The sequence below is a fragment of the Trachurus japonicus genome, chromosome 5 (assembly GCF_045865225.1).
Source record: "Trachurus japonicus isolate A0001 chromosome 5, Traja_1.0".
In the NCBI taxonomy this organism is placed as follows: Eukaryota; Metazoa; Chordata; class Actinopteri; order Carangiformes; family Carangidae; genus Trachurus; species Trachurus japonicus.
Genome location: NC_140911.1, coordinates 18,424,318 through 18,448,429, shown reverse-complemented (window position 1 = coordinate 18,448,429; position 24,112 = coordinate 18,424,318). Strand labels below are relative to the sequence as shown.

General features: G+C 43.0%; 1 protein-coding gene across 12 annotated transcripts in view; it reads right to left on the bottom strand.

The window, feature by feature from the left end:
• Positions 1–573: 573 nt before the first annotated feature.
• The window catches only part of nfasca (neurofascin homolog (chicken) a), an 88,473-nt gene continuing 64,934 nt past the window's right edge, over positions 574–24,112 (bottom strand). For 2 of the 12 annotated variants that reach the window (XM_085776603.1, XM_085776604.1), the window contains 4 exons: positions 19,484–19,633; positions 18,065–18,193; positions 15,493–15,562; positions 574–5,643 (listed from right to left, as the gene is read on the bottom strand). In XM_085776603.1, the coding sequence (XP_085632729.1) occupies positions 5,361–5,643; positions 15,493–15,562; positions 18,065–18,193; positions 19,484–19,633 (632 nt within the window). In that variant the 3' untranslated portion in view covers positions 574–5,360. Of the gene's footprint in view, positions 5,644–13,681; positions 14,292–15,492; positions 15,563–16,799; positions 16,852–18,064; positions 18,194–19,483; positions 19,634–24,112 lie in introns of those variants that run through there. The other 10 variants (XR_015035844.1, XR_015035846.1, XM_085776606.1 and 7 more) reach the window with 8 other exon arrangements.

The window sequence follows — 24,112 nt, the reverse complement described above, 5'->3', positions numbered from 1 at the left end:
AAACCTAAACCCACGCCTTTGACTAACTGAACCAAAAATCTAAGCCGAGTGAACCTGAGTTTAGACCTGAGCTTAACTCAACCCTAAGTCTAAACCTAACCAAACCCTAAACCCAAGCCTGAGCCAAATCTCCACAAGAGGAAACATCATCTCCAAAAGCTTGAAGCCTGGGACATTATTATAAATATTAGATATCTATAGCAAAATGTAATTGATTAAGAAATTGTTGTAAAAGATGATACATATATGAAGAGTTAACAAGCTAATTAATTAACAAATCGTTTAAATTAGTCATTTTTAATGTAAAGTGGTGCCTTTAAGGACAACAGCCCTGCAACACAATCAGCTGTTCACAGGCTATAATGACGTTAACCAAGACAGGAACTGAGTTCTGCTGTTTAAATCATCTCCGTTCCTCAAGGTCGGAGAGAAAACATAGTTTGGTTTGTGAGTGAGTGTGTGTGTGTGTGTGTGTGTGTTTTCTTCTTCTTTGAAACCACAATAAAATGTTGAATGTTGAGTCCGTCTGGGAGAAAACAGTGAAGAGATGAAGAGAGACGAGCAGCCAGGAGGTAGAGAAAAGGAGATAGCTTTACTATAAAGAAGGCGTCGCTAGCAGAAGTTGCAACATCTCATCATACACGCATACATGGTGAATATATTTATGCCACTTTCTGTTGAGTAGATGTACCTTACAAAAGCTGTTATTCTGCATGTTGAAGCGAGACTTTGCTGCTCTGATACACATGATAAAAACAAGATGCTAATATGAGAATTCATTAAAAAAAAAAAAAAAAAGCCGTACAGCATGTGATCAATCATTTAAAAAATGTGCACCAGTAAAATTCTAGGCTTTGCAGCATTTTGAAAATAATAACAATAATAAAAAAAAATAACACACACAAAGCTGTAAAACTGCACATTGAGATTTTCCCCGTGAAAGGTGAGCGGAGACGATACAGACAGTAAAAACAGACGCTCGGCTCTGAGCACCTCCAATCAACGTGCACAAACAAAAGGACGAGAAAAATAGCACTGTGTATCAGCAAATATGCATAATCCTCTTTTTCTTTGTTACATTACAACATTTTTTCCACTCTGATACACCCGGGGGACAAAGAGAAGGCCATGAGGCAGGAGGAGGAGGAGAAGGAGGAGGAAGGTGCAGGTTTCCAGACCAGACTTTGAAAAAACTCTTCCAATGAGTCCAGAAAAAAAGATCTCTGAGTGCTCTAACTTCCTGTTTTCTTCCACTTCAGCACCACGCTCCTCTCTATCAAGATGCTCAGATTAACATCCCTCTGTGCTCATGCCGAGGTCAGAGTGAACACGCTGTGATTCACAGATAACACCCGAGGACACGTCCTTGGTGATGCTGCTGCTGAATTTGTCAGGTGTTTTGAGGTTTTTCATCGTCCGACGCCCTCGCTCAGGCTACCCAGCCGCCTGAGCAAAGGTGTGTTGACGTGAACACACTGTAGGACTAATGGCATCAGAGAAACAAAAACACACAACTAAAAAGAAAACTCAAGAGGATATTGCTTTGAGGTTTTTGCAGCCAGACGGACGGACGGGAACGTGAGCCTCTGGGAGACAGAAGACAAATAGAAAGGTTACATTTTTGGAGAATCAGAATCAGTCGCTGTTTGTGGAAGGGGTCAGAACTGTTTTCAAAATGGCTGCCTGTCAACCGAGACGTACGCTGTGCTCCACTTAGGAGGGGCCTCTTTGCAGATTGAAAATGTCATAATAGCTTCACACTGCATGAGAAAGATGATCCAAAAAATGATGCAAAGATTAAGTGCATGGAGAGTAGCCTGATTCATGGGGTGGGGGGGGGGTTAGGGGACTACCTAGTGGTTTGATGCCATCTTGGCAGAGCAGTCTGACCAGTGCTACCTACTGGTCTAGAACCAAAGAGTCACAGGAAAGGTTCAAGTTATGGGAAGATTGTTAAGGCCCAGTAGAGTTTGAACTTCGTGGCTGTCATCTTTGAAATACAGTAGGCTAGGCTATGCAATCGTCAAGTTGATGCTAACCTTGAAGAAGCCATCTGTAAGCTTCCTCTGCTGCAAAAAATGGTCTCCTGCCAAGAACTTCAGCCACCGTTGTCTCTATAAAGGTTATAACACATCCTCTTAGCAGCTTCGTAATAATCAGAGAGTGACAATTAGCTAGCTGTTAGCATGCTAACTTCCGTAGAAACAAGATATGATAGAAACAATAGTTTACACCGGTATTTGTTTACACCTCTGGAGACTGGTGAATAAACAGCTGTGAATGCTAATATTAGCAACAGCTAAACTTACACACAGCACCTTTAATTCAGGATTCAGAGATGTGGAGGGGACAGCAGACCGGACGGTGGACATGCACACATTTCTGTATATAGGCCTAGTACACAAGGCTCCTGCGTTGGTGGACATGTTCACACGTGCACTGGTGTGTCTTTGTGTGAATTAAATCTAGGCTGCACACACACATGAGCAGGTGGCTAAAGTGACATCACATGGACTCTCTCACACACTAATACTAATCTCAGTTTGTGACTTTTAGGCCGTATGAAGCATGACATTCTCAACCTGTATCCCCCTGAGGTGACACCTTAATGGGACACAGCTATGCACCAATATGCACGTTGGGTGAAAGGCATCATGGGAAGAAAGAGTAGACACAGTCTCAGGAAGAACAGTGTAAGGGAGGGGGGTTTATATGTTCCAATACCTCAGTGGATGCATGTGTTTTTAGGCTTACTAGCAGTCTGAGTGTGACAAATGCTACAAATGGGGAAACTGCAGGACTTATTTACATCAATATAACATATTCCTCTTTCACAATATAGAATCCAAACCATCATTAAGAAAGTGACTGCAGCCACTACCATATATTACAATGTCAAAGCAAAGGGCAACACAGAGTGAAGGATGATTCTCGTAACTTCAGAGTGCAAATGTTAGTCAAAGCTACATCACAGAGGTGCGTGACAGGACGCATCTGCTTGGTGGGTGCTAATTTCTAAATCTTTGTTTTCCTCAATAAAGCCTTTTTTTTTAGAGGGGGGAGGAATCAACTATGACATATTTACAAAGATAAGAGACCTACATGTACAGAATATATGTCAAATAAATAATAATAAGCAACGATATTAATTTTCTGTGTGGTGGAAATGTTACGTTACATAAATCTGAAGAACAACACGGAGCAACAGTAACACAACATGAGCATGAGAAGAGCAGCACGACGGACAGAGAGACATGGGAGACAGGTGTTTGCTTTTTGTTTTGTTCACAGCAGTCAATCCAGCTGCTACAGAAACATCTGGAACATAGTGCTTAGGCTATTTGATCGCCTCTCGTGGTGAGCGGTATCAGATTTGTTTATTTTGGCCATTTCCTGGTGTGAAACAACAGAACGTGTATTTAATAATCATTAAATAAAGAACTAATCAATATATTAATACTATCCACATAATGTAATAAATAGAAATATAAAATAAATATTTAAAATACAATGTGTCACTAACTGCAGTTAATATCTATGTGATTTAGCATTGGAGGATTTAATAAGTAGCTACAGTCCAACTGACCAATGAGCGCATCACTGACTGTCAGTCCATCAGTCTACAACTACAGTACATGACACACATGACAGGTGAAATACTGAGCGCACACTCGTCTTCGAACTTCTTCTGCCACTCAATCATTTTTCTTTTTTCTTTCTCCCTCTGCAAAAACTAAAAAAAATAAGCTTCATCTCAAAGCTGGCTGTGAATTTAATGTCTATATTTTCATGCTGTAAATATTGTCTTTTTTTTTTTAAGTATTCTACACGGCCCTAATGCAGTCTTTTTTTTCCCTTTTTGTTTTGTAATGCTCCATAAATCGATTGTGTTTATATAAAAAAAAAAAAAAACAAGAAGGGAGGGATGAGGAGCAGATCCCTCTGCTAGCTCACAGCTAACGTCTGTAACACCAGCTGTTTGGGACAAATAAACACAGACTGTAAGACCAGTCCAGTGGCTGTATTTGTGTGCATAAAAACACAAAGCAGGAAATTAGGCCTTGAACGCACCTCAAGGGTCCCAGCTTGTCATGCTGCATTCATGTCCCAGAGGAGAGAGAGACCGTAGCACAACACACCTCAGCCCACAGGAGCTAGCAGCTAACTGGGAGCTCTGATGTTAGTAAATACATGTAGGTTCAGGTGTAGAAAAATATCTTAACTTTTAAACCTTTTTTTTTTTTTTCTTCAATCATAATCAGTCATAACTGTTTTAGTTTGGTTTGGTATAAAACACTTGACTTTCCCACATGACATGAATGCAGCATTAGCCTGCATGCTAACCAGGGTTCAGTGGGTCAGTAGTGATCTGCTGCTGTTTCACAAGCAAAACTAACTTTTCCTCTCCGCTGCCTCAGACCATGAGGGAATCCACTCACAGCCGATCGTAGCAGAGTCTGCTGCTTGGCGGTGGGCGTTGGCCGTTCTCATGGCAGCCATTTTGAACGTCTGCACTACAACATTGGATTAGAGGTAACATGTCTACCACATTGTACAAGGCAAAGTGAGTGAAAGCGTGAGTTAAGCCCGCAGGTGGTTTTTAAAAAGAAAAAAAGAAAGAAAAAGGAAGTGAACATGAACTTGTACTTTAACCAGATGAAACCAATGAAGGTACCGAGGAGGTGACAGTGCATAGTTTTGCGGGGCACTAAAATGTGTGCCAGGACTGTACACAGCATTCATTAGGATTCAATGACTCGTCTACCAGCTGTGGAGAAACTAAAATCTTTCACTGCGTAAATATCAATATGATAAACATATCTGCCAGCATCCTGTTGAGATCGATGGTTAGAAGCTGATATGTTACAGTATGGGGGCAAGTGTGTGTGTGTGTGTGTGTGCGTGCGTGTACAGTATGTGTGTGTGTGTATTATCAAGGAGGAGAGCAGTGAGACTGAAAACGTTATAGGAGCAGAAAGGAACCAAAGGAAAGAAATCTCTAAACGACGCTTGAAGCCTCCTGATGCTGAACGCCGCCCAGAAGGCACACTCCGAGTCTGTGCGAGTGACGGGCCGAGCAGAGCAGAGCGGAGGAAAAACAAGCCCTGTGCCCACTAGTGTCCAAACGTCCCTCAGACGGGGCCGTCCTCTCAGAGCTGGAAACGTAAAGTAAAGGCTTGTGGTCTGGTTCCACTCCTCCGTGCTCCTCCACTTCCTGCAGAGGAAAGTCTGTACAGTCTCCACACAGACCCTGCTGCACTTCCTGTTTACCGTGTTCCATATAGTACTATATTCATGTGTGTGTGTTTGTGTCTGGTGTGTGGGACTCGTGGTGCGTCGTACAGTATAGCGCCCTCCGATCAAAGGGAAAGTGGGGGGTGGTTGCCTCCGAGTCCCCCGTGCCCCGCCGGGGGGGACACGCCGGGGAGCAGGTAGTTGACGGGCGAGGTGGCCTCGGAGCTCTCGTTGCCCTCGGTCTCGTCCTTGTCCTTCTTCACCGTGTACTGGCCGATGAAGGAGCCGTCCTCGTTGAACTGCCCGTCGCCTCCCTCGCCGTAGTCCACCAGGCTGTCGTCGCTTTCCTTCACGTTGCCGTCCAGCGAGGTCTGGCTGCCCGGCACGGACTTGTTGTCCTCGTCGCTGCTGCGGAGGCAGATGGAGAGGAGGGTCAGAGGTCAGGAGAGGAGAGGAGCAGCGTGTCGGTAACAGAGTCAGAGTTCAGGACCGAGCCGTGGGCTCAGGTGAGGGGAAGGTTAAAGGGACTGCAGCTAAAGACATGACATGAATCCTCTGTGTCAGCTTCTCTATGGACAAGTCTGAAGAGACTGAACGTTCACGTAATCTCATGACTCATTTCTTTTTTTCTTAAAGCAGAAGTAAGCGATATTTTTGTGTTAATATAAGTCTTAAATAGTTGTATCTTCCGACAGCAATCACTTACATAGAGTGTTTGGACCGAAACACGGGTCTGTCAGTCACTCTGCTCTGCTCTGAGCCGAGGAGAAAACATTTATCGTATCCTACAAGTTTTATCCAATGAGGAGAGAGAACGGCATAAAGGGGCAGTCCTCTCTGTGTGTGCAGCCAAGGGATGCACCTGAACGTGGTGATGTAGGGACGAGGACCAATAGATCCATGACGAGGGCGGGGGCTGCTAACTCCATCGGCTGACAAGACGTTATGGTGCGTTCAAGGCAACTCGTAACTCGTGATTTTTCGACCTGTGAAGTCGTACCAGTTTGATCTGGTACGAGTTCACGGGTCGGAAGTTACGAGTGGCCGTTACACGGACGTAATTTTAAGGGGGGACACAGGGGACATGTCCCCTGCACTTTTTCCAAAGGCAGGCTTGGTCCCCTGCAGTTTTACCGTCCAAAAACGATGTTACGCTATATTAAACAGAAACGGGTCAAGCACTAGGACCAAGCGGAAAACAGCCGCTCAAGCTGAAGCCTGTTTCCCTTTAGACCGCCCACAAGCTCATCGATTGGCTCTGTCGTTTCTTGCTAACGTGTGATTGGCCGTCCCTGCTGTCACTCAGACTGATAGGATCGATGCTCATTAATCAGCTGTTTGAACAGAAACAGCCCCGCTGAAGCAGTAGCCTACACACAAACCTCCTCCAGGTAGAAGATCTCCTGCTCCGACTGAGGAGCCGCTCTGGTGTGATACCTGTTCAGGTGATCTCCACAGTTTTTGTTTTTTTTTACCACCACGACCTCACAACCCACCGTCAGCCGAACCATGTAATCATAAAGTTATACAATCGCGTTCACAGCCCCTTAATTATAATTTCCCAAACACTGATCGCCAGGTTTTGTGACATGATCAGAGCATGTGACTGATTTTAGTCTACACGTACGTGCGTCTGAAGCCTCCATCCACCAATGATCACGCTTGTAATCAGTAATTTCTCACAGTTGTAGGCCTAACTAATTTTTATGTCGGTGCTGATAGAGTAAAACAGCAGCAAAGGAATTCTGAGTTTCTTCATAAATAAAACTATACAAAAGATATTAGCCTTATATTTTCTTCATTGCAGGCCTTTTAAATTTTGGGTTATCTTCACAAGTAGAACAGCCCCCCCCCCCCGGAGCCAACTCAGGCCAGCTGTGTCCCCCCCACCTCTGTAATCAAAATTTCGTCCATGGGCCGTTATAGTGACTTTCACGGGAAACAGGTCGGAGAAACGCGAGTTGCGGGTTGCCTGGAACGCTACAAAGTCGTAAGTCGTGACTTGAAGCTGTAACTTACGGTTTCAAAAGCCTGCCTGGAACGCAGCATTAGCCAAAACGACCGGATCGCTTACTTCTGCTTTAAAGGACTGTTTGAATATTTTCAACTCTATAATCTATATATCACTGATAAATTATTTCAATTATTATCAAAATGTTAAGTGTTTCTAACTTTGCCTGTCTTTACCACTCCGCCAATCACTGACTCCAGTCAGTTAGTTAGTAAGGTAGCCTACACACACAGACGAGAGACAACATTGGAAAAATAAGTGGGATACACGAGGGAAAGGAGGTGTTAAAGCTGTTTAGTCGAGGTGATTGTAAAATATTTGAGACTGCTCAGATGTGAAGTGGAAAGAATAAGAAGAAGGCAAACTCAAGCTACACTTTTAATCTTGTTTTTTTTATCAAATTAAGCAGTAAAACTTAAAGCTGTATCTACATTTTTCAGAGGATCCCTGTTCCTGTTGTGTTGTAATTACAGTTCTTATCATCCTTGTAATGATCAGTCTTGGACATCAGACCTGATGTTTTTAAGATAGAAAGACTGAGATTGTTTGACTTATAGGTGGATTGTTCTCTGGTCAACGACAGACTTTTGTTCCACATATTTTATTTTCAAATTGTACTCGTGGGACGTGACCTCCGGTCTCTGGGTGTCTCAGCCCCGGTCTGCAAACAAATCAGCAGTGAAAACAGTCGATGCACAATTAACATTTCCCTAAAAGAAATTTGGCAAAGCAGCTAAATAATCCAGCAGCATGTTGTAAGAGACAGGCGGAGGGGGGGAGAGGGTGGGGGGGATTAAAGGACAAACTATCCTGAATACATTTGCATACACATGCTGAGTTGTGTCCATATTCTGACTTGAGATCTGAGCCAGAAAACTCTCAAGGTGGAGTTGAGCTTGGTCTCAGTTCAGAGCATGGCTGCATGTCACCTGACTCTGGTTTCAGGGGGGGAAGAAGTTCATGCACAGGGGACAAAGAGCTCTAGACTAGCATGAGCTTCCTCGTGTCAGACCAAGCCGGCAGCATCACAGAGGACAATGCGTTTGACGGATGCAAGACTGAGATATTTATCTGCGTAGTATCTCTTCTCCTTCTCTGCTCATGTCAGTGCATTTAAATCTCAAGGTGACCGTACATCCTATAGTCAGTGGCCCTGGAGATGGCACACTCTGTACTGCAGCTGCTCAGACTCATCATGCTCCATGCTGAACCACACGCAGTCCGTAAAACCACACACTTTAGTAATCAGAAGTTCAGAAAAAGGACCAAGACGGATGCAGCAAATCCAGCGCTGACGCAACCGAAGGTTCAGTGTTTATTTCATCTGTTATCTGCCGCTTCACAGCAGGAGACAGTGAGGCGAGCTTCAGAGACACACGCTGACATGTGATGAAAAGATGTTTGACTATGTGTGAAGTGTGTATGAGCTGAGTGGGAAGTGGATGAACGTGGGAGAGAGAGAGATGGTGATCCTGAGAGACGATTCACTGTGTGTGTGATGAGGCCAGTGAATCGGATTTAAAACTAAAAGATAACAGTGGTTTTCAACGGATGGATGCCCTTCAGTGATGATGAAAAGGAGAGTTCATCAGGGCATTTCTTTTGTTTATTATTTGGTCACCTAAATGTCCTCGGAGGTTTTCACTTCCTTTCTTCTTTTCTAACAAATATGAACAGACTTTACTGTCAAGTTATGTTGTTTCTAGTTGTCTGTTTTTTTGTTTGGTTACTTATTCTACAAGGTGAGAGGAAAAAACACTGTCCTGTCCTTTCACTGTCAGGTTTGTTGGGGCAAAGCTCCTCAGTGTGCCGTTATACAAGAGATTAACACTGACTGTCATACATGTAGTTGTTGAGACAGAGCAGAAACCAGAGTCCTACTGTATGAGCTGTGGGTTCAGCTGCTGCAGTCAGAGCAACCAGCTTCAACATGTCCTCTGAATGAAACAGGGCAGAGGCAGGGAGGATTCAATGATCTGATTAGCTGATGTTTTAGAGTTGAGGAGCAGAGGTGGAAGAAGTAAGCTAGAGGACCTGAACCTGACACAGATGAACACCACTCTACTTGATGTTGTGTTTGTTACTGGATTACAATGCGCTGCAGATGAGCAGTAGAAAAAACAGCAGGATTAGAGGGACTGTGATGATGATGATGATGATGATGATGGTGATATGGGAGACGCTTCACCGTTCATACCTTTCCAGAGACTGTTTACTGTAACCAGTGAGGAAAACAAATCCAAAAAAACAGAGACAGAGACACAGACATGAGGCGGAGGTGGGTAGAACAGAAAAACAGTCATGAGACAGACAGACAGACAGACATGCAAACAAACAGACAGTAAAGAGGACGTCTGACAGTGTCGATGCAGGGACATGACGAACAGTTCCATTTCACACACCATAATCCTAATGACATGAAACACGTGAAGTAGCCATTTGATCAGATACAACAGTGAAGTCACCAGCTGCTGCTGAGACACTGTAGCTGTGTCCAAACCCAGGGGACGCATCCTTCAGGGGCTACATCTGCAGAAGACCAGCTGAGTGAAATGTGTACTTTTATTCCTAGAAATAGAAGTAAAAAAACAGCACGTACACATCCTAATAGCCCAATGTTGGATGGGTGCTGGACCAAAACAAAACGTGACATGAGGGTAAAGAAAAGTCCACAACATCAAAAGAGCTCCAATGCAAAAATAAATGTATTAAAGCTACACGACGTTTTGAGCACCACAGGCTCTTCCTCAGATGTTAGAACAACATCTAACATCTGAAGTAGCTTTAATACATTTATTTTTGCATTGGAGCTCCTTTGGTGTTGCGGGTTTTTCTTTACCCTTTTATTCCTAGACAATGACGGCGGATTCTTAATGACCCAACCTACCCCAAGAGTCCAAGAGTCATCCCAGCGGGCCGCCGACATTATTAAATGCGTATACTGTATATGTGACATAGTGGGACTAAAACCACAATTATCTGTGACCTACCATAAAATATCAGTAGTTGCCGTTGATATCTTGTTGATTTTAAGCTGTTTTGATAACTTAACTAAAATCCACTGTCTGCTAAATGCTTTATTCACATTAACCTAGAGTACTGACATTTTATTTATGACTAAAACCTAACATCTGCTAAATGCCACAGTGTCTCCACAATGTAAAATCCTAATGTCAATAAACGTTGATATTTTTTGAGTTATAAGTTGTGTTGATAACTTATCAAAATCTAACATCTGTCCAACGTTGAGCCAAAGTTGGGGTTTGACTAGTTTTCAAGTCCAACTAAAACCTAATGTCTGTCCATGTCCAATGTCTTCCTGATGGTGCATGGATGTTGACTGCCAGCTGGGACTGTATGGCAGTAATGAAAATAATATGTCGGCAAACAACGGCAACAGAGAGTCAGAGGATTTCAGTGTTAGAGGTGAGTGCTGTCTTTCTGCTGAAAGTGCAACACAAGATCTTTAAAATTGAAGCGATTGTGTGAAAAGAACTCAACACTTTGTCGCACAGCGGGAATCCTCCAGATAAACCAGACCGTTCTGGTTTTGGCTTGTATTTCCTCTGAAGGATGTGGCCCCTTTGGATGGGGACACAGCTTGTGTGTCATCATGTGTTTGATGGAGCAGGAACCAGGAGCAGTCAGACAGTCAAACAGGTTATAACAGCCCGGGGTCCTCATGACTGGACCAGCACCACTGTTATTACACAGGAGGACAATGGTCACGCAGCTACAGGAAGAAGCTGGGTTGTGAACTGCGAATGACACTTTAGGTCTTAAATTCGCCTTTGTTTTGTCTTCCTTGTAAACCTGTGAACGTCCGAGTGCTTGTGCTTCTTGACCCATCGGACCTCGTCAAAGCAGCGGCGCCTCATTCTCAGAACTCAGCTCTTAACCTGGTTTTACAACGCTGATACTGTAGCAAACTATGGAGATAAAGCTGTTACCCAGGTTACAATAAAATCCCATGCAGAGAAGAGGACGTTTGAGTCTTGTTCTGAAACTATAAACTATAAAAGAAAATCCTGCTGAGAAAAAAAGACACAACAAGCTGGAGAAAACTGGAGGTGCTTTTACTCTGAAGGGCCGTTCAGAGACTTGTTTGTCTGGATGTTTGAAGTGTTTGTTCTGTCTCTTGTCCTCTAAATGTTCTCCAGTTGTTTGTTGCCTGAATCAGTTCCTTCGGGGTGTCAAAGTGTCCTACACCGCTCCCCACCCACCCACCCCTCCTCTACTGCACTACAACCCAAATTGATTTCCCTCGCCAACTCTGTCCCCGTGCAGCTGCCAGCAGAGGCTTTTTAAATGTCAGACGACGGAGGGAAAACAATGCAATTAACCTCCAGGACGGTGAAGAACATGTTGGTGCCTGAGCAACAAGGGGAAGGTGTGAGACCTCCCACACTGTTGCTGCAATGACGGGTCGAGGCGTTTTATATTTTATATTTAAGATGTTTTCATATTTAAGAAATTTGAAACTATGTCTTTGGGTAACAAACTCAACACAGTCACATTATAATCAGACCAGTGGAGCTGAGTCATTACTGCTCTCAGCTCATGAAGAGAAGCTTCGGGGCTTTGCAGTAAAATGAAACTCAGGTGGCCGTGAACTGAGTTAAACCACAGGTCTGAAGAATAATGTGACTCTTTATTTGTGACTGAACCAGAGGGGGATTTTATATTTGGTCCTGAATCTTTACAAAGACGTGAAAATACTCTGCAGCTTATTTCCCTCCACTGTGAATTAATGAGTAATCAAGTCAGATGAACAGTGTACGAACCGTACAAAAATTAATGTTTTACCCACAGGACTGCTCTGGGATTAAATTATTACAGACTAAGGTGTGTCTAAAATGATTTACCTGACCAGAAAAATACTCCGGATATGATAAAAAAGCTCTTTACTAGTTTTAAGTCTTACGTACATGTAGCTGACTATGACTACAAGCAGGACGAAAATATGGAACAAATATAAAAATAAATCTAAACCTGACTGAATCAGGTGTAGTGTACGGTGGCCCTGAGAGCTCAACATTCTTCAATCTAGGAAAACACGTGCAAACTGTTTTCATCTGCAAGCTACAGTGGCTGTTGTCAAGGCTGATATCTATCTTCTCATATGTCACCGTCCCAGACTGGTGAACTGGTGGCTCACACTGGTTTAGACTGTGTTTATCACAGTGTGTGTGTGTCCTCACTGTTGCCTAACCAGTGTGTTCATTGTGTTTAATAAACCTCACTGTTATTTGAATTAAATGTATTTGGTGAAACTAGTCACACTGAGTTAAGACCTGACAATCTGGTTTCACGATCGAGTCTTCTCATGTGGAGATCGGGTTTTGATACAGAGACAGTTTGACACCCCCTGAGGAGCTGAAGCCCAGCACTCAGCTACTTCCTGTTCATTTCTCCGTCAATCACACCTCATAGCTGTGATGCTATGATGATGTCACCTGTCTATCAAAGCTTTAAAAGCTGAAGCAGGCCGGCTACACTGATATTACTGATATGATGAATGAAAACCGTTCATTCTCTATACACTGACAGCCAAACTAACTATGCAGATTGGCCGTTTGATCCCCGACCCCCCCACCACACACACACAAACTACACCTCCAACCCCCACCCCCCCACCCCCCCTCTTCTCCCCAGCTCAGGGGAAACTTCTGCTCCATCTGACATGCGCAGGCTAAGCAGAGGTGCCGTGCCGAAACCAAAGTACCTGTGTTCGTTCTCATTCCTGTCAGGGACAGATGACCCATTTCAGCGTGGGGGGAGAGAGAGGAGCGAGATGTGAAGAAACAGGGGAGACAGCAGGAGAGAGAGAGAGAGAGAGGAAGAGGAAGAGGAAGGAGGACAGAGAAGCGCCACATGATACATGCATGGACATCCTGACGTGCACAAACACACACACAACACACACATGTACAGACAGACACACACACACACACATAGAGCTGAGTGGAGGTGATGGATTAGCACCAGAGTCTGGCTCAGTCAGTGACCTTGAAAGTGAGAGGTGGCCCGGGTGTTAACGTTAGACTCATTATTGATTAACAAACAACAAAAGCAGATCTCACACACACACTGGAGACGGATGAATCACAGTGTTAAGCACAAACAGCAAAGCACCACATGTGTGATCGTCTATCTGCTGAATCCTGATGCCCTCAGAGGCTCAAAGTTCTCCTTCACACTTGTGGCAGAAGCATTTTCAGCAATGCATGACCGTGAGATAAAATATGTACTATATAGATAAATGTTAATATGTACTAGGGGTGGGCAAAAATATCGATATGGCAATATATCGCGATACGATATCGATATTCAATATTTAAATATCGATTTTTTTTAAATTTTTCTTTTAAATTTCAAAAACAAAAACAAAAAAAAATTCAAATTTTTTTCCCAAATAATAAATCATGTTTCAGACGTAAATCCAGTACGACTTCCGCACCTCTGTTCCGCGAGGTGTCGCTGTACTGCTACCTCAGACAGTGTGTTGTACATGCAAATATGTTGTTGTAACTTGCACTTGTATAAAATGGCATGGATCATTTGAATTACATTGTTTTGACTCAGTTTGTCCCATAAATTATCACTATCATCTGATGTACATACAACTCGGATTTTAAGATGCATAATGCCTTTGTAGAATATCGCAGAATATCGCAATATATCGCAAAATTTGGATATCGCAATATCGTATCGTATCGTGACTCAAGTATCGTGATGCGTATCGTATCGCGAGGTCCTTGGCAATACCCACCCCTAATATGTACTATATACTGTATGTATAACAAAGACGGGATCCTGTGTATAATATGCAGACATTTACAGTAGCTATGTACTGCCGTCTTTTCATCAGTAGGATCCAGGGTTAGCAACAGAAGAGCTTCACTGTCACTCTCACACTCAGTTAGAACAGCTACAGATTTAGGAAGCAGGTTAAACGCCACGTGTTTTTAGTCAGAGTGGACAAAGAGAGAAAATGACTCATTCTCCAAAAAAAAAAGAATGAGGTCACAGACGTCAGTGGGACCTGGAAGGAGCAAAAAACATCAGCCATCAACTACAGTATCTGCAGCATACACAGACAGTTCACCCTGACAGTACAGACACAATACGCTCTCGTAGTTTTACAGGATCAGATCAGATCTACAGAGGTGGCACGTGGACACTTGTATATGAAAACAGTTTTGATGTTTAGGGCTGTGTTTGGATTGTTCACTTGTTCACTCACTATATCATGTGTGCTATGTGAAAGGGTAAATTTAAAACAGCAGTTTGAGTGGTCCAGATACAGTAAGTGTTTTAGCTCTAAATCAGAAACTGTCCATCTGCGTCCAGACTATTGCACCTGAATACCCACGTGTGTGAGCCGATGCGACTGCAGTCGTCTATGTCATCATTTACAAAGGTTTTTCCAAAATTCAGTTTTTGGTGCTCCAGAGTTGTAAAACTCTGAGTTGTGTGGACAGGAGTTTTAATTGCAATTTAAAAAAAAAATATTTTTATTACTGTACAACAGATTTTTAAAATTATATATTAACGTATTTTTAACAAAATTGCACAGTTTGGTGAATGAGTTATCAGCCTTCTTGCAATACCTTTGTGGCCCACAGGTGGGGGAACCACAGTTGATAAATTACAACACTTTCATGAGACAGGCCGCAATACATGATGGCCTCATGTAAATCTTCTCTACACAATTTATGGTGCACTATAGGTTCAATACAATTTACAGTTGAAAAATGGAGCGGCGCTAGAGAGCAGGTAATTCACTACAGAGTGAGTGAGTAGATGCTCTGAACGGAGCCTCGGTGTGACCAGGTATCAAGCGTTGAGCCGACCGCCGGTGATAAGCTTCCTGCTGACGGACGCTAACAGTCATCATTACCGTGTTAACTGGCAGGTGTGTCAAAGACGACACCCGTGACTTCTCTCGGGTTCAGTCCATTAATTCGATTGAGCCGTATTAGTTGTGGGAGGACGACCTGCTCTCCATGACAGATTAAAACCAGGAGGACTAACAACTGTCTCATCTGATTCTGCATGAACAAACAGTCTCATAAACGCTGCGATGACAAGAGGACGCTGGGAAACGACCCTAAACCATTTACCGCTCAATCCCTCGACACATTAACGCTTCGAAATGAGCTGCGCATCATTTGAGAAACACAGATGATGTCGGTGGTGCGGCTGTGACGCTGGCGGTGAGCGGCTCGTATGATTATACTTACTGGTAGTCAAAGGATCCGTCCTGGTCTTTCTGGTCCACGAGGTCTAAAGGGAGATCTTTTTTGTCACGCACTGAAGAGACAAGAACAAGCAGCTCAGTTTTCTGCCGATGTCATGACACAGAAAACCACACATGACTTTTCATTAATCCATCTGTGTAACACTGTGTCCCAGCTCCATACTTCTCCCCTGACACTGTGTCATGTCAGTACTGTGTGTACAAGACATGCATTGCATTGAGATGACATGATACTCAGCAGCTGCCAGTTTATAACTACAATTAGTTTTTTTGTAATAGTGTTAATTAATGATTTGTGTTACTGTTACCACAGTAGTTCATGTAAACTCTGGTAAATAAACTGTAGTATGCATTTGGAACACAGTGAACTTGTAGTAGTAGTAGTAGTAAACCTTTATTTTACCAGGCAAGAATTGCTAAGAATACATTCTTATTAAGGCAATGGCCTGGTAGGAGGTGAAAGACCTCCTAAGGGGAAGGGAGAGGGGGAGTATAACATTAAAATATAGACAATAAAAGCACATACAACAACAGTGACACAAAAGAAGAAACTTGTCTTAGTACAGTTGTATAACACCAGGTTGTTGCTGTCAAAATAACCGTTAATATTGATTAAAGAAAACAACAATAGGAAGAAAAGATTAATCAATCAATTAATCAATTAATTACGCTCTTTGATGACTCCTGACATTAGACTGGATGTGGACACCTACCAGAAATGCCATTTACCTGTGTCTGGTCTGTTACTTTACATCAAAATGACAGGAAGTCGTTCATTTTAATCTGGTATGTGCTGCTGATACTTTAATAACATCTGTTCCGGTGGAGGAGAGACTGATAATTGATCATTAGTAAGTGTCCCTGTTTGCTTACAAGATGATACAAAAGTATCAGTTGACATGTCTCTTGTTTGTGGTGTGTTTAAATAAAGTTTACAACACTAAGCATCCCCAGCACACTAGCTCGCTGCATCTATTTGGTCAAATTTCACCCAAATCTTTGATGAGGTGGACAGCACAAATTCTTTCTCTCTCTCCACTTTCCGTCTGAACGTACAGCAACTAAGAACTCGCTGCAAAGCTGTTGATCTAGGTGACAGCAGCGACCTCTCTGTCCAACAGGGACTCATGACTACCTCAACAATAAACTCAAGACCTTAGACATGCCAGTTTAAGATTAATGAATTAATCAGACACAAAACATGTAAACAATCAGATTAATTTTCAAATCCAAGAATCAGACGTGGTTGATCACAGGGTGTTAGCTAGTTAGCTCCAGTTCAGCACCTACCGAGACTCTTTGTGAGCCAAGTCACACAGCTTCCACCTACACATCATAGAAACTGCAAAACATTAACACGACTCTAACTTAAACGATCACAGACTGTAGATCAGAGCCAAAGCATGAAACATGTCTTCTCAGTGACAGACTACGTGAGCAGTCTCAATAACTTCCTGTTACCTACCTCAGAGTCTGAACATTTCGAATACATCTAACAACATGAATCCACTCACTTTTAACTTGTGCAGTTAGGGGAGAGTGGGGTCAAGTGTAACGGAGGGTCAAATGTAACACCTCACTTTCACCCAGTCAGAAACAAGCTAGAGTCATGATATTCACTCTGCACATGCTCACTATGGTCCTCTGCCTACCTGGAAGAAATCAGCCCATTTTCTGATCCCCATCAGGTTTTATCAGGAAAACTGTTTTTGGGGTATGAAAGTAATCAAAATCGCTGTAATTTTTAACTGGTGTCCTGAGTTCTTGAGGCAATGAACCTCAAGTTATATCATTTGGATGCCTGATGTCTTAGCTAACAGCCTAAATGAGTGCCATCTGATTCATTGCCTTCTACTAGCTAGCACATTGGGGTTTACGCTATCTGAGAAGGGTGGGGTCAAGTGTAACACCTTGACAACCCTGTTTTCAGCAATGACAATTTGCGTCACAATGCAGTTTTTACTTGTTTTTAATGAAGCAAACCTACTCAATGTTTTAGTAGGCTACATACTTATACTCTATGGAGTAGCTAGCAGAGGTTTAGGCTACCTCAGTGGGCTTCACTGCTAACGTTAGCTAGAATTCATGGCTAGCTTTCGAACTCACTAGCTAGAATTCATTACACCGTTATATTATCAAATTTACATGAGCTAATATGATTACTTAAGATAAGAAAATGTTTTAAATTAATACTTTATGTAATAAAACTTTAGTTATTTTCTTATTTGTGGTTGTTTTGTAGTGTGTTACACATGACCCTCCATGGTGTTACACTTGACCCCACCCTGAGTAACATTTGACTTCTCTGAAATAAATCAACATTGTACTCTTTGTGTAATATATGGGGCTGAATAAATTTATGAGACAGTAGTAGACTTGTGTAACTACAACATAGCAAAAAATGACATATCTAGTTGAATCAGTCCCAGAGAAATTCAGAAAATAGTCAAAAGTGTTACACTTGACCCCACTCTCCCCTACTTTTTGAACAGTTGATTTGCAGCAGTGGGATTATTTAGTCCTGATCACAGTGACACAGCAAACAGCCTTCTTACCTGGGTATTTGCCGCCGCGACTCCTCTTGATGAAGCAGACGATGAGGAGGATGAGTATGATGAGGGCGATGGCACACATCAAGCCGATGAACCAGCCCTGAGTGGCGATGTCTACCTGGTCTATGTAGGCTGGACAGGGACAGACACACACACACACAAACAAGCACAGGGCAGGGCAGAAGAAGAGAGAGAGAGAGGAGTAGAAACGATGTGAGTGTTACAGTCAGAGCTAACACACCAGACAGGTGCTGGTTCCCATTCTACGCGCGCACACACACACACATACAGAATTAGTGCCTTGTTATATCCAGGACAATGTTCATCCATAACAATGAGGTTTTTCCTCTCCGGGAGCGAATTAAGAGTTTGTGGAGGAAAAATGATGTTGATGTTACATTCAATTCACCTGGATTCACCGGGTTTCAGTACATCCTGAAATAACACAACTCCGCTGACAGCTGACAGAAATGTTACACACATCAGTGCTGGAACTCCACAAAATGAAGACATTAATATTATTTACAGTGACAATTTCTTCTTTCTTAAAGGAGTTTTGCGTTTATTTAAAACAAGAGGTTGTAATACGTCCTCTGAGCAACAGCAGTGATTCACTGTAGGGCCCAGGGCTACTGTAGATGTTCAGCGTGCTAACTTTCCACCACAGCTGTTGATGAATAAAAGGAATAAAGGAAGTTTGATGATGAATTCACAAAGTATAACTATTAGCCACTATTTACTGGTACTTACCTTTAGAACAAAACTGGTACTGTAATTAAATAGCGGCTAATGTCTTACCATACTTATGTGGTAAATGCTAAACTTACACTAGTTCCTTTAAGAATCACTATCATATCAAGGTAAACACCTATTAGTGGAGTACCTGTGCTCTGAAGCTTTGGTAAGACAATCATCCTTTCATATCTAATTATAAATATATCTAATAAAAAGTGTTTGTTTTTTTAAGCTGGTATCAGCTCATTTCAATGTTGTAGCTTGTCGAACATTACCAGTGTGCTTTGCTTTGGTTTCATGCTACAGGTCTTTGCAGCCAAGTTGGCGACACCAGAAACTAATGACAGGAAACATCTTGAAAACCTTCAGCAGCAAACAAACCAGCCGAATCACCAGAATGTACAGTATTGGACGCCATTGTCAATTGTGAACAACCTGTGAGCATGGATTTGTCAGAAGAGATCTCTTTTTAACAAACTCATGCTCATGAAGTACAGAGGCAGCTGGTAGAGATAAACCACGGTGTTGTTGTATGATGGCGTCCAGACTGAGGGGGTGAAGCGTCTCATCCTGACTGGAGGAACATGCATGAACCATAAAGACTCACCCAGCTTTGACTGAGACACTACCAGCGAGCGACAGACTCAGCCCCGCCGGCTGGAGCCACCTAGCCTGGTGTGGTCTCACCTGCTTTGGTCTCAAAGGTGACGGGTTTGCTGCTGACGCTGTTGAGCTCATGGGAGTAAACTCTCAGATGGTACTTGGCACCTGCGATAAGATCCGCCACAGCAATGGGGGGCTGTTGATTCACTGGCACAACTTTCACCGTCTTGTCGCCTTGGAGACACAAGAAAGGGGGCCAATCACACTCCAGAGGGGTGTGTTTGTTTGTTTGTGTGTGTGTGTGTGTGTTTGAGTGTGAGCGTGGCCTTCGTTCCACAGTCGAGCCTGTGTTTAGACTTGCAAAGGTCACAGCATCACAATGCTTTGCAGGGCGACTGGTAGCAGGGTTACTGAAGTGAATTGAGACTGATAACAATGCAGTGCACATCCCCATCACAAAGACTCACTGACTGGTGCACACAGATTTTGATACATCTGTGAAGCTTGACTTTATTTCTTTGTATTTTCGAGACCACATTTTCTCTCAACGGCAGAACTCTTCTGCCAGAATCAGATCTATGTCTCTGTCTGGCACTGTGCTGCCAAAGGGCCGCTCTGCGTCACGTTTGGACGTGGTGGTGGAACCAGGGCCGGCCCTAGCATTTTGGTGGCCCCCTAAACAAGATTTTTGTTTGTGGCCCTGCACTCTAAGCGCAAACACCAAATCACTGGTTAAAACTGAATACAGACGTGTTTATCCCTCTGAGGTTTGAGGCCATTTTCTCCACTTTTACATATTTTCTTAAATGTATCTTTTTAAGATACTTGCAGATGTAACAATACTCAAGTGTTTTATGTCTAAATATTAGAACCTCCGCTGTAAGCACACTGAGGCAGTTTGTCCTAGAACACTGTAGAAAGAAATAATTTAGGCCAAATGCTGGAAATTTGAGGTCTGCTTTTTGAAAAATTTCAAATCCCTTGTGAAAACACTCCTTCAGTCATGAGAATGAACTGTTTTGGTGCTTGAAATAGGATATGAATACAGTAATATAAGTGTAGAAAACAAGTCTAAAATGAAATTTTGTAAGATTGCTTTTTGAGCACAAATGTTGTCATTCTGCCGTTCTATTTTCACCAAATGTCTCAAATGTGAGATAAAAGAAGCTGAATATTGACTTCAAATTACATATACTAAAGCTCATAGCTGCACGTGCAGACCTCAGGATGTTTAAATGACTTGATGAACCCCGGTACCTTTCTGATCATGTGGCCCCCCACCTAACGGCTGTGGCCCTAAACAACCGCATACAGTGTTTATGCCAGGGGCCGGCCCTGGGTGGAACTAAACCTGACCGCTGCAAAAACATCCTCTGGTCTCATCAGAGGCTGAGGGCGGCAAAGCATTGTTGGTCTCAATCATTCACAGGCCAACACAGCGACGACAACAACAACCTGCGTCTTTCCAGCAAAAAAAAAAGACGCATCGGCCGAGCTTGATGACATGAGCGTGACTGTCGGGGGGTGGCGGTAAGAAGAAGTAGGCAGCGCGAGGTGGTGACGTCATGCACCATGCTACACATCAACCACTGATCTCATCCAGCGGTGCTCATTCCAAAGCCATGCCGTTTATTTCCTGCCGTTAAACCAGCCAAACAAAACAACATCCGCTGAGGAAACAGGAGAAGACATGCCAGAGCCTTTTACTCAGTTAGTCAGTGAGTGCGAAGACAAAGTCCAAGGCGGATATTAGGTATAAGAAGTACAACACAGAGAATTTTATGGTTTAATACAAGAAACATTGCAATAAACTTAAATTACTGAGACTCCTAGAAATCCTTTGACTGTTCAGACCTGGTGTGGTCTTTGTTTGGTCCTGTCTCATTACTTCTACTCAGCATTGTCTTTGCACAATGCTCAGGGACGCGATGGGTCGGGACCTCTGTATCTGTGTATTCTTTTGTTCTCATGGTTAGGAAAATAACTTGAAATTGGTCAAGAGATGAATTTGTTCATGATCCTACAAGAGATGGGTGCATGATGTTGTTGGCATGATTGACAGGTGGACAATACAGCCAAAGCATCACAGTCAATATAACAATTCAATATTATATTTAAGAGTCCATCTCCTTATGTTTCAACGATTCAAAGATTTTTATTGTCAATTCTCTCAATGTCTAGGACATACAGAAGAATCGCAAAGTTGTTTCTCTCTGACCTAAAATAAATATCACAGATGTAAATTAAAATATAAACTAGTATAAAATAGAATATAATATATGTAAAATCACCTATGTAGAGGCAGAGTTCAGCAACCTGACAGCCCAGTGGAAAAAAGCTGTTTGACAGTCTTGTGCAGACTTATTGGACTTATTGAGACTTTGCGGAGAATCACTTCATGTTTCAAGAAAAATCTATTTCCCGGTGAACAAATTGATTTCTCCAGATTTATGCACGTGGTGAACACGGTCACTTCTCAAAGAACTGCCACAATTGAAAGAGTCGCATGATAAATTCAGTATAATGTAGATTTTTCCCAGCAGTCATGTCCACTGTTTTTCTAACTCTCTCCATTCCTCTCCTCTCAGTGACACTCACCACTGTCTGATGTTTGACAGGACCAGTCGGTTCATCTGTCAGTTTGATGACAGCTTAAAGGCAAAGTATGACATGACTGTTGTGCTGTGGAAATGTCCTTTATCTGGAATTTATCAAGACAACCTGAAGTGAATTAAATATAGATGTAATGGTAAGACGGAGGAGCCTCACTAAAATATATTGGTGTCATTATAGAAAAATTGAAATGAAGGCATAAAGGCCTGTTTCAAGTAGCAGCTTGGTTAGAGATAATTAATGCTGGGGCAATATAGGTGATATGAAGATAATGCTACTCCAATAAGTGTGTGAAAACTGGATAATAGTCTGATCATTTGAGAAAGTTAGGAGCCAAATCTGAGATGCTGTTCCCCCAGTTTTTATTTTGAAGCATCAATAATTTGAAAACAGGCTGGAATATTAATAACCTATGTGTCTGTGTGTTCACATTTTAGCACTCATGCCCACACACTGACAGCTATTCCCATTGTCTTCCCTTCTGATGAGATTTCTTGCTTTTCCATGACATCTGGTCCCACTTTCCTCATGTGCATCACAGAGGAGGAATGACGGGATGGTGGTGGTGGTGGGGGGGTGAGAAAGGGGCAGGGGCTCCGTGTCTTTCCCCAAGAGTCAAAGCTTTCAGACCCGACCTTGAACAACGGGGGGTGGGTGGAGACCATTAGATCAGTCTCATCGCACCCCTCCCCTCTCCCCTCTCCCCCCCTCCATCCATCCACTTACATTCAGACATCATTAAGAATTTAAACCAATGTCCAAGTACATTAAAAAGACATCCTGCCTCCTCTCTGTCCTCGATCACAGGTCAGACTGTTCAGTTAAGCCGAGTTAGTGGAAAGGGTCAGAGACTCTGCGAGCAGCGGGCTCAGGGAAAGGAGGGACGATGTGTTTTAGCGGAGTGCTTCACACACTCAATTCAAAAAAACCAAAAGCAAGTGAACATGGAAGTAAGTGTGTAAGGGCGGCGTAAAAGAAGTGAGACATTCAGAAAGCGAGGGGGGGGGGGGGAGAGGGGGGGGGAGCCCCTCCACACACAGTGCCGGTCAGACAAGAGCCATTCAAAGCCAAGCAGAGAAACCATCGTGATGGTGGACGACACAGGCGACATCATCATCATCATCAACATTTCCCAACATAATGACCAAAGAAGGAGAGAGAGAGAGAGAGAGAGAGAGAGAGAGAGAGAGAGAGATGGAGAGATGGAGAGAGAGAGAGAGAGTGGTGTGTTGTACCTTTAACCTTTCAGTGCTAATTTAACGAGCACATCAACAGATGTGGAGGAGGAGCTGATCTTTCCATTCTTTCTTCTTCTGCTTCAGCCCTGAGAATAATTTTTCTTTTCTATTTCTTTACTCGTCTTGTTCGCAGGTTTCCTACTAGAGCTCCGCAGAGAGGAACAAGGACATGAACCTCCCACCGAGGTCTAACTAAAGTCTGCTACATAATTATCTGAAAATCAAACTTGACCATGGCAAACTGAGGTGACTCCACTGTGTTAATTATTTAGACCCGACGACGATTTTCTGACGAGCGTCATCGTTGTCCTGCCACAGCGCTCCAGGATGAATTATTTTGAGATGTTTTTCAAATGATGACCTCATGGTGAGTGAATAATAGTCTACAGGCGAAACCAGCTCTCAATAAATAACATAATGAAGTCATCGTCGTGTGCAATGGTCAAGATTTATTTAGATGTTCGTTCAAACCAACTAGCAACTGATTGCAAATGTGTTGGCTGTGCATGTTCTTTCTCTTAGTTTAGGAGGTTAACCATCCCTCAGATCCTGCTGCTGCTGAAAGGACTGAATCTCAGTCCAGATGCAGGGAAACACAACTACTCTAACTCAACTACTCTCTTTACAATCTCAGGTCTGTAAAGCTGCTGATTTGCAGTCCGGAGCAACACTTCTATGGAGACAGTGTTGATGGACAGTAACTCTGAGGGGAAACAATCTCAGGTCTGTTCATTTCATCATCTATTCTGCCTGCTCTCCTCTGTCTGCTGCTACTGCTGCTTCACCACTCTGGTCGGATTTTCTCTCACTCCTCATTTAGGTCAGATCAAGCTCTGTTTTTTGTTTTTTTTTTGGTAGCTCA